At 47.0% G+C, this 14,810-nt stretch overlaps 2 protein-coding genes across 2 annotated transcripts; one reads left to right on the top strand and one right to left on the bottom strand.

Moving 5' to 3' along the window:
- The first annotated feature begins 602 nt into the window (after positions 1 to 602).
- LOC135805847 (enkurin-like) lies at positions 603 to 8,003 on the top strand. Its single transcript, XM_065319963.1, has 9 exons — positions 603 to 1,040; positions 1,586 to 1,655; positions 2,257 to 2,344; positions 3,592 to 3,753; positions 5,298 to 5,359; positions 5,873 to 5,920; positions 6,714 to 6,844; positions 7,137 to 7,235; positions 7,422 to 8,003. The coding sequence occupies exons 1-9, from the start codon at positions 949 to 951 to the stop codon at positions 7,513 to 7,515; spliced, it is 846 nt and encodes a 281-aa protein (XP_065176035.1). The 5' UTR covers positions 603 to 948; the 3' UTR covers positions 7,516 to 8,003.
- A 383-nt stretch (positions 8,004 to 8,386) lies between these two features.
- On the bottom strand, positions 8,387 to 10,607 carry LOC135805846 (WD40 repeat-containing protein SMU1-like). The gene has a single exon (XM_065319962.1). It carries the CDS (start codon positions 10,488 to 10,490, stop codon positions 8,949 to 8,951), a length of 1,542 nt encoding a protein of 513 aa, XP_065176034.1. The 5' UTR covers positions 10,491 to 10,607; the 3' UTR covers positions 8,387 to 8,948.
- Between the last annotated feature and the right edge of the window lie 4,203 nt (positions 10,608 to 14,810).

Below are 14,810 nucleotides of genomic sequence, written 5' to 3'. Positions count from 1 at the left end.
AGTCATGGGAACATCAAACGCACCAAAAAAGAAGAAAAAAGACAGAAGTGACAGGCACATGATATGAAATGTTAGGAGGAGAGACTGTACAATGTTATACTTATAGTCATTAGAAGGAGGGTGAACATAGGACAGAAGGTGAACAGACATTGTTAGGAGACTGCATTTCTAGTAGTACTGGCACTCTACTCTAGTCTCGACTGGCAATATTCAATGGCTACCGTACCGGTATGACGTTCCGCTTTATTTTAGTGCCCGGCGCACCGGTGACAACCAGCAATCATCAGACCATGACCATGCCACGGCTGCTGTGTAGTGACTAGTGTAGTGCGCTGCGCTAGTCACCTAGTCGCCTAGCAACGCTACCTTGCACCCATCACCAGGATACCATGGATACTCATGGTTGCTTTCTTGAATGCGCTTCTTGAATCACCTAACCCCCTTGCTACGCTGCTAGTGCTAGCTATGCATGCTGGCATGGCTGTCGACGACGCATACACATAGTGACATACTGTCTAGTCTTGACAGCGTTATCCGCTGTGTAAGTAGCATGAGATGGTCGTATGCCCGCTGCAGTATGGGCATACTAATAGGAGTATGAGCCATGGACACATAAACATCATTCCCATTCTGAGGGAAACGCCGCATTGCAAGTAGCAGTTCGTCGTCAGTTCAGTACAGTGTCAGTAAAGCTCTTCAAATCAAACTGCCTTTGACGTTCACTGGGCTGAGCACACATGCAGGCGATCAAAGAGTGACTTCCCTCCTTTCTGAAGTGAAAGATACTGAGCTCATCACCACCATCACTGAGAAGAGGCAGTGAAAACGCCGTCGGAACCGTCAACGGGCTCTCCTGAGAGAACAGAGATTTGCCCCACTCAACTTCAGGCCGCAGTGCGTGTCCTTCTTGCCATCACGAAAGCCAGTTGTTGCGTGCAATAGTCAGAAATGGCTTACTACGGGAGACGAGCGGTAGTCAAGGAGGAGTCCATCTATAACTTAGTTCCCAGGCCGGCGCAGAAAAGGGAAAAACAACCCAGGTATGTAGCACAAGCCCAGGGTAGGCGAGCTGTTCAAATTCCACCCAGTATCTTGCTTGCTGGCTTATAGCACAAATCTCTGGTACTACAGTCATGTACATCTGACGCAGTATTATGCCTACTACTAGTACTAGTATGGAACCAAATCGAATACTAGTATACTTGAAGTACGCTGCTCACTGTGAAACTCCTAAATCTAACTGCAGCTCGATGCAAATGCTGACCATGGAACACAATAATTATTTTAGGACTGATTTGTGAAGATAGTGCAACACAGATGACTGATGTGTGTGTGTGTGTGTGTGTGTGTGTGTGTGTGTGTGTGTGTGTGTGTGTGTGTGTGTGTGTGTGTATGTGTGTGTGTGGTACAATTGTGTGGGTTTGTGTGGGTGTGGGTGGGTGTGCATATGGGTCTGTGTGTATGTGTGTGTGTGTGTGTGTGTGTGTGTGTGTGTGTGTGTGTGTGTGTGTGTGTGTGTGTGTACACGTGTGTGTGTGACTGCCGTTCTGTCGTTCTGTCGCTCTGCCGGCTGCTCGTGCCTCAGGTACACATCGACATTTCGTCCACAGGTCAAAGAGGAGATCAAGTCTAAGCAAGTTCCCAGCAAGACCATGGTGAGCAACACTCCGCATGCTCACTCAGCATACTCACTCAGCATACTCGCTCAGCATACTCACTGTGCATACTCACTGACCAGTCTGTGCATACTCACTCAGTGTACTCATACTTCATTGCCAGCTTACCGGCCACTCTCCATCAGCTTGTGCACTCTTGCATACACTATGCACTGCTCACGAATGCCAGTTCGTCCACACGATGAAGTCCCAGTTTGATCTCCTATAAAGCCAAACATCACTCTAAAAATCGAATAGTTTGCTTCACTTCTCTGCCTTACATCCTCTGTTTACATCCTCTTCCTCCTCCTCCTCAACTCCTCTTCCTCCTCAGCTCCTCCTCCTCCACCTCCTCCTTGTCCTCCTCCCATTTTGCTGCTGCTGCTTCTCCTCTTCCCTCTCCTAATAGAATGTACTGATTCGGGCTCTAAATATCCGTTTTATTCAGCGGAGCTCACCCTCCTCCAGCACTTCAGATAGTTGACCATACCACTCTGAAATACCTTCCGACGCCCCTGCGTTACATGCTGCAAATCCTGAAGCTAGAGTGTTCCTATGCCCAGTGATGAGCTGATCATCCATTTTTTGCTATTCTGTACAGGGACCTGCTAAGGTAGGTATGCCATCAACGCAGTCTTATCTAAAGAAGCATTCCAAAGAGCATCGAGTCGAAGAGTTGGGAACAACAAGTGAGTTAGAAACAGTCATCAATTTAATTGAAGGAGTAACCAAACAAATAGGTAGTATGTAATTTCTTCACATCAGGGATAGTCCTCTGCTCATACACTGCTAATATCTCCCAACGTGTCGGCATTGACCACTGGGTTTTAGTACTGGAATTACAGTAAAGGATGATACCGTGTTTCTGCCGATGGTTACATATGTGAAGTTGAATATGTATTACATGTAATGTGCCCAATCCTTACGTGTAATGTGTGCATGGATGTATTTCAAACACACCCATGTACTATTGCGATATTTTGTTTTTCAATGGTTTGTTCGCCCCACAAGCAAGACTAAAGCTGTGTTCACAACTGGCGCATGGACGCGGTACGCTTGCGGTTCATGCGTGCCCAAACGCGCGCTCAAGCGTTCACAAAAAACAGCAATCCAAGTCGTATTTAGCGCGTGCGACACCTTCGAGTACTAATTTGTTGACCCCGCCAGTCAAAGTGACTGGCATGTACTCTGGTACGCGCCTGATACGCGCTGAAAATTCCAACATGTTGGAATTTCCATTTCGGCGCGTTTCCGTACGCATGGCGCCCCAAAAGCCAGCAAAAATGCCAACAAACGCGTGGTTTCATGCGTACACGCGCCAGTTGTGAACACAGCTTAAAAGAACCAGGCTAAAGGACGACATCTTACTTATGTATACACCACATCCCATGATTTGGCGTGCATGAGAAGCTATGAGCACTGTACTACTTCATCAGAGCAACTTCACATCTAATAATAATAATATTCGCGGGATCCGCGTCGGCATCGCTTGAATGTTCAGAAACAAACAAACTAGCCTTCGCATCCGCAGGCCACCACTATGCCTATTAACCTTAGTGGCGAATGCAGACCTCACAAGTGAGTCAGGGGAGAGGAGGTTAGTCTCTCAACCAATCGGGCGTGTAACGGCCCATAACCCTGTAAACTGCATCCGTGTTATTCTCACTCCGAGCTGTGAGTACCCAGTTGACCGTGGGTGTCGGCGCAGTTCAGCACGCGTAAAAAGTCTTTTTACACGCTCCCTGCTACCAGCGCGGGTCTTGAACTCGGGACCTCATGATTCGCAGGCAGGCCTGCAAACCAATCGGCCATATGCGTTGGTCCACATCTTCCATGAAATATTAACTTATACACAGATTGTTCCTCTCTGTTTGGAAACTACAAGAATTCTAATGTAATGGTTATGCTGTCCATTATGTTGACTTTGAAAATATAGGAAAGACAGCGGAGTCAGAGAGTTTGCTAAGATCGTTCGGTGCCACGTCAACAAAGACTTCTACGAAACCTGCTGTTCCCCGACATACTGAGAGGCCTGCTATGGGTGTAAAGACTCACAAGGATTTCATCACGCACAATGCCGTGAAAGCTATTTCGTCTGGTAAGTGTGTGAGGGCCTTTAATTTTGTAATTTTTATTGTTTTTAAAAGGATTCCTCAAAGGCTTTCGCCTATCGAGGGGGTTTCCAAAATTTCCATGATACCACATCTGTAAAAGAAGTGATGAGCAATAGGTGAGCAAAGAAAGAGATAAAGACATAGTCTAGGGCAGAGCTCTGCACTTGAGCATATGATTGTAAGCGTGTAGAACTGGGATAATACATGTAAATGATGAAAAATGTGCCAGAGATAAGCTTCTAAAGAATACGATGTGACGCTACATATTCAACGGAATTCCACTGCAGTGAAACCAATGCTCGTAGAACTGTTTGTGCAGTTCTTGCTGTGAGGGCTACTGTTTTAGTTTGCAGTAAATGAAATTAGGTTCAAAAGGAGTTCATTTACTGCAAGTCATGGTGTAAGGGGTCGTCGCAAAAGTTGTTGTCGTCCCTGAAACGAACATCGTTCGTTTCGTACTCGGACCACCTCCCCTCCCTCTGAAACGAACGCAGCTTGCTATGCTGGACGACGAATACTGCATGCATGTATATTGCACATAATGTACACTGTCGGTCGACTTGCGATTTTGGTTCGCAACCCCCCCCCCCCCCCCCAAACGAATGATGTTCGTTTCAGGGACAACTAAAAATTTTTGCGACGGCCCCTAATGCTTGTCAGTCATGACTCGTATTTGCAATACACACGTATGTATGCTGCGTGCAAGGTGCCAAATTGTGAACTTTGAAGGCTGAAAACTTCAGATAGTACATGATTGTAGTATTAGCGGATCCGAGCCGCATTTACAAGTAAACAAAATTCAAACGCCATCATGTTGGCACAAACTGGTTTCAATTTCTACGATGCAAAAAATTCACGGTTCGCGTGAGACTCGGCCTTCAGCCGTGTTTTCCGCATCCGAAGGAATGCCACCACCCTCTAGGATCAAGGCGCAGATGCATCTCGTAAGCGGTGGGAAGTGAGTAGATCAGACCCACCACAAAGTGGGCAAAGACCGAAAATCCCATTCACTGCATCCATGTTTCCCTCGTGCCAGGCCACGAGTTCCCAATTAACTGTGGATTGCAGCACGGCTGGAAAAATCCTTCCGCTTCCAAGCAGGACTTGAACCCGGTACCTTCATACCCTTTGTTTTATAGTTCTGTTGCATGTGACAGATAGACCAACGCAGCTGACTAAATTGAAGTTTACAATTTTGGCATTGGATAAAGGAAGGGGCTGAGCACAAAGATAGTCACAGTTTCGCCATTCAGAAATCCATCTCACCCACTCCATATTTCTACCCGATGCAAATCGAAGTATCTTTTATCTTGGCATGTCCACGTTCAGCCAGTGTGAACAACCCTGAACGGTTCTTGACAGGGCTATTTTTTGCTACTGGTTCCACCTGCACTATTTGAATTTGTCTGGGTGGTCACTATGGTTACAGTGCTTGAATCTAACCTGACATCATCGCATGTAATGGTGACAGCCATTACCATTTGAGCTGGGTTTGATCAATCATCATGCTATTCATTCTTTTTTGCAGTGCCGACCAGGCCTCAACCTAAGCTGGTTGATGCACCTACCGGAACGACCAAAGTCCTTGAGGTGAGTTGGCAAACAGCAGGAAAGCCCGGCACTCGAGTTCCCAATATTCCAGCCGTCACGGGTTAAAACCTTTAAAAAAACTTACTTCAAGTACATCTGCCGATGTGGAATTCCTATGCATCAGTGCAGTATTTCCTTTCCCGGAATTTGTATTTCAACCAGCTCTGTACTATTATAAGTACTTGCAGAATTCATTGCAGCCAGTTACACATTAAAAGGTTCCTCAATCCCAACACTCTTGAGACACGGTCTCTTCGCTGCAAACATTGCGGCCCAAGGCTCTCTACTGGCCTGAGATGTCAGGAGTGCCCTTCTGATAAATTTGATCTTATAATTACATTTTGCAAACGTTTGGTGAGTGATACAACGCAATATTTTGGATGAGTCATTCTGATTGTTACCATCTGATATGGCAATCGGGTGAATGACAGCAAATCATTATTTCCTCAATAAGTCCCCTCTTCCCTCACTTTCTTTCTTTGCCTTGTATGATTCTCATCTTGCTTTGTGCAGGATCAGCGGACAGATGCCGGGCTTCTGCCGAAGTATGTCAACAAACAGGTACAAGATGATGATGTGATGATGTGACTATGTACTAGTGGTGTGCACGAGTAGTCGGGTACCCGTGATACCCGTGGGACCTCGGGTAGACGGTTACAGACTAGTACCCGAAAACCCAAAGTCGCAGATGACACCATGTACAGTGCACGTCACGGTACAAATTCATGTAATACTCCACATGTCTACCCAGTTTGTAAGGGAAGGGGTGCATTGTGGTGTTACCATGGAAACATTACCCGATCGGGTACCCGCGCTACCCGTGGAAAACTACCCGAACCCGATACCCAAAGCCGGAAAATGCTACCCGACTCAGCCCTAGTATGTACATACACTACACATATTTTGTTATCCTTAAATTGTATTGATTTGCAAAAACAGTATGGACAGCAAACCAGTACAAACGCATCATGCTCTGTGCTGCGGCTTTGCCACTCCATGCCATAGTACTCATCTCAGCACAGTGATGTCATAGCTTGACCTCTTTGACGTGACATGTACTGTAGCTAGTTCCAAATCCTGTAACTCCTGCCGGTGCCTAGTTCTAAAATTCAGCTTTGGGGACACACAGCATCTCAATGTCTACTCTTGCATGTGCAGGTACACTTTCCCATATGGGCCATAGATCTGCAGACTGCATGGTTCACACTGTAACAGATTTGCACTATGTCATAGGCATGATTTTTCCCACAGGCTATTTTGCCGTGCATACCACGGTGCCGGATCTGTTTCCATGCGACCGTGTGCAACCGCAGTTGTGTTACCATGGTAACTGTGTGACTGTGTGTATTTGTAGGGTTATGGTGAAGTTCCCAAGTATCTTCAGACCAGAAAGGCGGTGATGGATGAAGCACAGGACAACTATGATGCCTACGTAGCACGCAGGCAGAAGGCTAACGAACTGGCCACAATCCAAGACAAAGATCGGTATGCTTGCTGTATGTAGTATACGAGTACTGTGATACTGAGCTGAACTAATGTGTTGTGTGGGAAGCTGTGGGTAGGAATCTAGTAATGAAACTCTGCTCTGTCCAGGTTAAGTTTTTCCAGGATGAACTCCATTCTCCTGAGAGTTTGAGATATAGCTTATAGCTTTTTCGCAATCAATCCGAACTTTAAAACCTGCTTACCAGTAACGTATACGAACCGCTGTTCGTTGGACGTCAACAATTATAATGTAAATTGATCTCCTTGATACATGTTCCCTGTCTGCATCCAGTGACAACGTTTTAGAGGGCCTCAAGAAGCACTGGCAGGAGCTGCAACATCAGTTCCTTGGCTTGTCGGTGGTCACGGACACCTTACCTAAGAAAGCAAGGTTGGTTCACTGAGGATCGTTACAGCACTGTACGAGTACAAGCAATGTTTCTGAGAACATCGCATATGCCAACTTCTAACTTCAAAAGTACTCATCAGGAAACCCAGGCTTGGTAACCGTTATTGTCCGGCAAGCACTAATCTCTGTCTGTGAATTATACGGTCTGGTCTATCTTGTATTCCACAGGAAAGAGCGCATTGAAGCCGAGATGAAGCAGCTTGAGAACGACATTCAAACAATCGAGTCGCACAAGGCAATTTACATCGCTCCTGTCGCCTGATAACACAGCTGTGGCTAGTAGCCGCTTACACGCTCCATCACTGGATGTTCTGGGATTTCATGTGTAGGATGTTGATATGAGTTTTTGGGACAGATTCATTACGTGTTTCTGGTGCACTGTACTCTATACAATATACCTGTCTTTGTTGGATTGATGCTTTTTCCTGCGGTAGCTGTCTTGCACATTATGGTACACGTAATGGTCGAAATTCGTGCTAGGCTTTGACAAAGCAAGGGTTGAATAGATCTCAAACATCGCAACTGACTCGTTATACTGCTAACCCGACCCAAGCAAAGCCAGGTACATGTAGTAGCATAATGCTATTAGCATTCTCACATTCATGTTGTCATAGAATAAGTGCATGTGGTAGTAATTACCTATTATCAGTTTGGTGGATGCTTGACTTAGAAGTCTGTTCTTGCTGATCATAATAGTTATTGTTATGATACGGCGAGTATCTTTTTAACGTGTCATCACGTATACAATGAGAGGTTGTTGTGTTTCGGGTATGCTGGATTGCACCATCCCTCTTGGCCAAGTTGGGGCACAGGGGAAGAGAAAAGTGCACACAGGATTTTTTTTCCTGCACAAGCATGACACGTAATGCTGACAAACAATGGCAGCAGCACAGAACAATGATCCCTTGAGATGGGTATGCATGGAGTAAAAGCAAGGATGAAAAGTATGCAAGCAATAGTCGGGTACAAGTACTCGTAATTTTGTTCCAGTACGAGTATGCGAGTACATTGCATTACCTCTACTCTTGTTTTCTGCATGCACACCACATGGTACACTTGTATGTTCGCACACACACACATGCTTGTATGCTTACAAGGGGGCACACATACACAAAACAAATACTCAGCATGACTCCGAATTACAGGTTTTTTTGGTAATTTTACACAGTTGACAGCAACTTCAAGGTTTACAATGAATGACAAAATAATTATTATCAATGCAGTGCATGTATATGCATCACATTTGCGAAGTGCAATCCAGAATCCCTAAAAAAATAACAACATAGAAACGACAATGAGATCAAGGCGAGGGGAAAGGCAGAGTTATGTCATGTTATTGTTTACATCAGAAGAGTGTAGGTTTCATGGAGTCCTGTTGGAAGGGAAATGGAGAGATTTTATGAGCAATCCGCTAATTTTTTCTTGTCATGTGTCTCGAATAGAAAAGCAATACACAATCTAAAATGCATCATGTACAAAACACGGAGACAAGTGCAGAGCGCAAACAAGACACCGCACAACAATATACACAATGGCTAGCTGTATACGACACTGTAGTCAACGCTAATTGGCTGTTGCAAGATCAGGTCCTCAAAACACTACTGGTACAGAAAGGGAACACCTGCAAACCAGGAGGACGAGGAAATATGTACAAGGTGGACAGGGGTGAACAGTATCACTGGAACTAGCACGACACTATGGCTTCCATAGCTTTAGCTGCGAGTCCTCTGCAAATGTAGCCAGCAGGTTTTGATGCGGATGTAGACACAGGCCACGTACCTGCTTCTCGTGGATCTCCATAGTACGTTCTAGCTTTCCGGTCGTCGTGCTAAAGCAGTAGAGGATGAAATCTTCACCAACGGCATAAATCCATTCTCCTCGCGGCGAGACAGCGCACGCAACGAAGTCACCGCCGCTACGTTTTCCCGACGTGAACTTCCTCACGACCTGGCCTTGCTGGTTGATGATGGACACGGTGTTTGATCTGTTGCAAATGATGACTTGTTCGGTGTTGCGAGGATTGACATGCACCGACAGGACAGGAAGCTCACCGACCTGTCCGGCAATGGCAACTTTGAATGTGTGCAGGCACTCGGTCGTTTTCACACTCCAGACCTTGACAGAGCCGTCGCTGGAACCACTGATGATATTGTGCTGATCCTGGGTGAACACTGCTAGATTGACAAATGACCTGTGACCGCGGAACTCCTTCAATGTCTTGCCCGACCGCAGGCCATGGATGCGAACTAGCTCGTCTGTCGACGCGGTGAGCAGCTGCGCGCTATCGCGGGAGAACGTAATCGAGCTGACGGCATCACTGTGTGCATTCTCAAACTTGCGCAGGCATTGCCCTGTCGCTATTTTCCACACTCTGACCTTTCCACTCCTGCTGCCTGTTGCCAGCATCTCACTGTCACGACTGAAACTAAGGGCTGTGATCGACGAATCCATCATGATGAAGTTATCCTGGGCCTGGTACTTCAAGTCTTTACGGATTTTCCCAGTTTGGAAATTCCACACCTCAGCAAAACCATCTGTGCTCCCACTGACCAGGTATTGACCGTCGGGAGAGAACAAACAGCTCTCAACGAACGTCTTCGTGCCAAACTTGATGTTACGGTGCACCTGCGTTGGATATGTCTCGTCCTCCTGGTCACGAAGAGCAGCTTTGCCACGGAACACATCAATGCTAGTGCCGGGTGGCAGCAAACCTTGATGCTGCTGCCACTTCAGGGACTGCCCAAGCAGAGAAAGCAGGCGAGACGGTGGTACCACTGATACCTCACCAGACAGGGCCTGTGCAATGGCAGCCCTGCGCTTCTCCTTGCTGCCTCCGTCAGGGTAAACTTCGCGAGCATCAAAGTAGTTTCTTTGAAGAAGTTGCTCCAGACGAACGTACCTGTCTGGATCTTGCTGCTTCAACAAGATCATAGGGTCTGTCTCTCGCAGCAGTGATCGCGCTGCGCCAAGTTCACGGAGTTCTATCAACTCGAGAACAATCTGCTCATAGAGACTGATCAGCGTCTTGTCTGGAAGCTTCAGAGGTTGAATAGCCTGTAACACAGTGTCCCAGTGACCGTTATTGATGTCTGAGACGAAGCCATCCAAGCTATCCACAGTGTTGAGAGAGACTTGTGACTCCTCTTGCAAAACTGCCAAAGTCCGGAGCAAGTTATTCTCTTTCAAATATTGTTGAATAAGACGGACTACATCCGCAGCTTCTATCTCGAGAGCCATCTAGACCGAACTGTAATTGCTCTTCCAGCAAGGAAATACTTCGTGCTTGAAAACCACTGGAATTGTGGAAAGAAAAATTCCAAACTGATGTCGAACAAGAAAATACCCACGGCAAAAATCATGTTTTTTCGCCACTTTTTCAAACAACACACCTCGATCGTATCGCCATATTGAATGATTCCATGACGACAATGTATTGTTGACGTAGGTCCACCAGCATGACGTCACAGCGTTGACCTGACGTGACGTGAGTCGACTAATAATTCGCGGGATTCGCGTTGGCATCGCTTGAATGTTCAGAAACACACAAACTAGCATTCGCTTCCGCAGGCCACCACTAGCTGCACTATGCCTCGACTGTACTATTTTTTTCACTCACTGTCTTCGAAGCTTCGTTCACTACAAAGGACATGTACAATCATTTTTTTTTTTTTTTTTTTTTTTTTTTTACTGAATACCACAGTACCATCAGATGCTGCACAGCGGGGGCGGTGGCATATTGGATGGAAGTGGGGGCGGGGCAAAAGTAACTCCTCCGACCAAAGGTCTCGGAATCATTGTTACTCCTGTGCGCCGATACATAGGAGAAAAGAAACATGTGCATCCAAGAGGGGAGCACTGGCTTTGCAAACGATAATGGGGAGAATTTGAGATTGGGATAGGACAAAACAATAGTAAAAGCAGTGCACCGTAGGAAGATGGAGTGAACTGATAATCGGGTTTTAAGGCTGAGCGAAGGGGATCAAAGAGGGGTAGAAGGGAGCTGGAGTGCGGTCAGTATAATTAGGCTGGTGTGTTGGCAGAGATCATAGCCTGTCTGTGGCCCACTCCCACTTGCTGCGCCGCAAGTGGTCGTTGACGTTTTTCTTGAACGTGTGCATGCCTCTGCGAGAAGGGGGAGACTGCAGAAGGGTAGGTGGGAGCTGATTCCACGTTTCGATGAGGGAGTGGGGAAATGAGCGGAGCGTGTTGTTTCGTGCCTGAGGGGGAAGGATACTGGTGAGTTGCGATGGATGATGTGTTGCAGATCTGGTTGTCGCTCGAGTAGGCATGCGGCATTGCGGTGCGGCTGCTGATGGTGGCAGAATGGCTTTCATAATTCATATACAATACATGGTATTGTACTCTTGATGGTATTATAATAATATAACCCAATACTACAGTACATGTATACTGGTCATTGTACTGTACTGAGAATGTCCAGGGAAACGACAGATTAGAGCAGGGCCTGCTGGAGAGCCGGGTCAGCCGGGTCACGCGCCCGGCTGGGGAACTGCACGACCTGGCTGAACAGATAACACCGGGTCCAGTCTGACCTGGCTGAAAAATGTCTCAAACTGACAATGGATTCCTAAAATACCGGTATTTTACGACTCGCGGACCCCATCTGTTGCAAATCTAGCGCAATCGTACACACTACACTACAGTCTACAAGCGACAGAAACTCGGCTAGGGTCAACTGGGGTCAACTGGTTCGAGCGCGATCTGGCCAGCGGCGAGCAGGAAGTCAGGACATTCAAAATCGAAGGGGCCGGGGGCAAGCAGTCAAAAGCGGCGCGAAGAGAAAAAGAACTCACGCTTTATCGTTTACCTTCTATCTACGTTTGTGGACTTTGATAGTTCGCCTTGTTCTCTAAAATTTCCGATTTCCGGTAATAAATTCGCCTTTCTGTTTTCCTGCGTTTTGAGCAGGCTTTTTGGTTTGTTTTTCTGCCGGATGATCTGACCCGGCTTGACCCGGCTGGCCTGCATGCGCCAGGTACACTTTGACCGGGCTGTGTTGAATGTCTAGAGCAGGCCCTGTAGAGGCGGCGATGATTTGTGGCGGAGCAAATAACAATTCATGTGGAATCATGGGCACCGGTATCAATCAAACAGAAGAACTCATCGGCTTGGAACTTGAAAGTAAGTTCATAAGTTTTCAAGTTTTAAAATAGCCACGTACATGTAGCATGGAGTTGTCACCAGGGCAGGGGTCGGGTACACTGGCCGGACTGGGTGGTAGAAAGAGACGGTTCCGCTGGTACATTCCCCACTGAGAATACAACTTGCCCCCCCCCCCCCCCCCCCCCAGAGTGTGCAACTCCTGACACCCTGGGGTACGCCGACCGGGCGAAAACTCACATCACGTGGTGCAGTGTCCGGCACAGTTGTACGTTTCCAGCCCGTTTTTAGCGACCAGCGGAGTAATAAAAAAAGCACTCTCTGGCAGAAACTCACTGCGCGTAGAGTGGAGAACACTGGAGATTAGATATAACGACCTTGGGTATAACGACAAATCGAGCCGTTTACTCGGCGACACAATTCTGTTGCCCAAGTCTCTTAGCAAGTCCTTTCTGTACATTATAGATCGGGTATAAAACGACCTCGAAAATAACGACAGATCGAATTTACTGACACTTTTTTGGTGCCCGAAGACCTGAAAAACAGGTAAAATACATCGGATATAACGACGTTCCTCTTGTATCAGGCACACTGGCATGTCTGGAACATGGTATACTATTATGGCTGTGCCACGTTAGGGTTTACCGGGTGTTAGCGGCCGTCGTGAGTTCCCTTCGGGAACGGACACGATAATTTACTTTTTTACTTGTTTACTTTTACGTACGTGCCCGGACCTCCGGGTCACTCTTTACATTATGTCACTGCATGTAAGTCGTTGTAGCCGCAGTGCAGCGGTGCGGGATGACTTTGCCTTGAACAATGCATGCAAGACACATGTACACGTACATACACATCTGTTAGGGGTCGTCCACAATTATCGAACTATTTTCACGAAACGAAATAATTTCGTTATGGGGTGGGAGGGGGTTGACCAATTTCATTTCAGAAAAGTTCGATACATGCACATGGCCATAGGAGAAGTGACACACTAGCGACTTTTGTTGTATATGCATGTATATGTCAACAATTTTTACGTTCTGAGGGGGAGGGAGGGAGGGGTTGGGTCTAAACTAAAATAATTCGTTTGGTGAAAAAAGTTCGATATTTACGGACGGCCCCTTAGGGCCTGTCCACACTAGGTAATAAAAACGGCGTGCCGTTTCAGAGTACGTGACGTACACGCGGTGCGCTGTCCACACTTCGCTCTGTCACCTGTACCACAACGTGTACCTGTTCATTTTTGTCCGTGGATGCACTACTGGCAGACACACAAGTGACTTGTACTGTTGTAGTTGTAGCGTGTAGACCAGGCAAGCACTCCCTGTACTGGCTTGGTGTAGACCTACCCAGCTAGCTACAAAAACGAGTGGCGGCCCAGCGATGGCAGTACTGACGCCGAGCGCAAGGAACATCAGTCATCACCCTGAACTCTGTTCCAGGTACGGAAATTGGGCCACACTCTCGCGGCAGCGCAGCGTCACGGTCGAGGCCCGCTATAGCATCGCTTGATGAACTAATGGTTGTGGCCGCCGTGCATTTCCAGTAAAAGTCCCTGGCTTTGGCCTTCAGGTCGTCAATTTCGTTCATCACAACTGAACAGGGTTCTACTTCCTATCCAAACAGTTTCAAATGCTCGCTCGTCAGTGAATTATCTCTCTTTCCTCTCTCTCTCTCTCTCTCCAACACCTTCCTCTTCACCAGACCCCGGCGGGATTTCTCTGCATGTCCAGCCACGACTGTATCAATGTCGCCTCAGAGTCGTAGCTGAAACGAACGTGTGGCATTATGAAAACGGCAAAGCAAAAACAAGCTGCAGCAGCTGGAAACAGCAAGAAAAAATGCGATCCGAAAACTCCACCGATCGACTCTCACACAACAAACACTGCGAAAACGGCACGTAGATGAGAAACGTGCTTTGTACAGGGGTCCTCGACTCACGTTCCGCGTGAATCCCACGTTCCCCGTTATCGGCCATTTTTCGTCACTCACCTTGGCAACAAGCATGTTTACGGCGTGTTTACGTGGTTTTCTACCTAGTCTGGACAGGCCCTTATCCACGTCATGTACATGTATATCTACAATACATTCCTCTCATTTTGATATACATATTGCATACTAAATGTGAAGATCGGGTTTAGTGACAGATCGAATATAGCGACAATTTCCTTTCTCCCGAAGGAGTGTCATTATATCCAATCTCCACTGTATGCAAATCCCCAGCATGATCATAATTATTCGGATTGCGCGCACGCTATCCTTCGTTTATACGTAGTACGCACGTACCTGAGACGCGTGATGTGAGTTTTCGCCATCGGAGACCCCATAATTATGCAGAGTTGCAGAGTTGCACACTCTTGGGGGGTTATATACTCTTGATGCGTGTAATAGGGCTTGAAAGTGATGACGTCAAAACGGCCAGGGAGTAGTAAGTTCACA

Source organism: Sycon ciliatum, chromosome 1, assembly GCF_964019385.1.
Source record: "Sycon ciliatum chromosome 1, ocSycCili1.1, whole genome shotgun sequence".
Classification (NCBI taxonomy): Eukaryota; Metazoa; Porifera; class Calcarea; order Leucosolenida; family Sycettidae; genus Sycon; species Sycon ciliatum.
The sequence above is the reverse complement of the archived record's forward strand: the minus strand, read 5'-3'. Positions and strand labels throughout refer to the sequence as shown.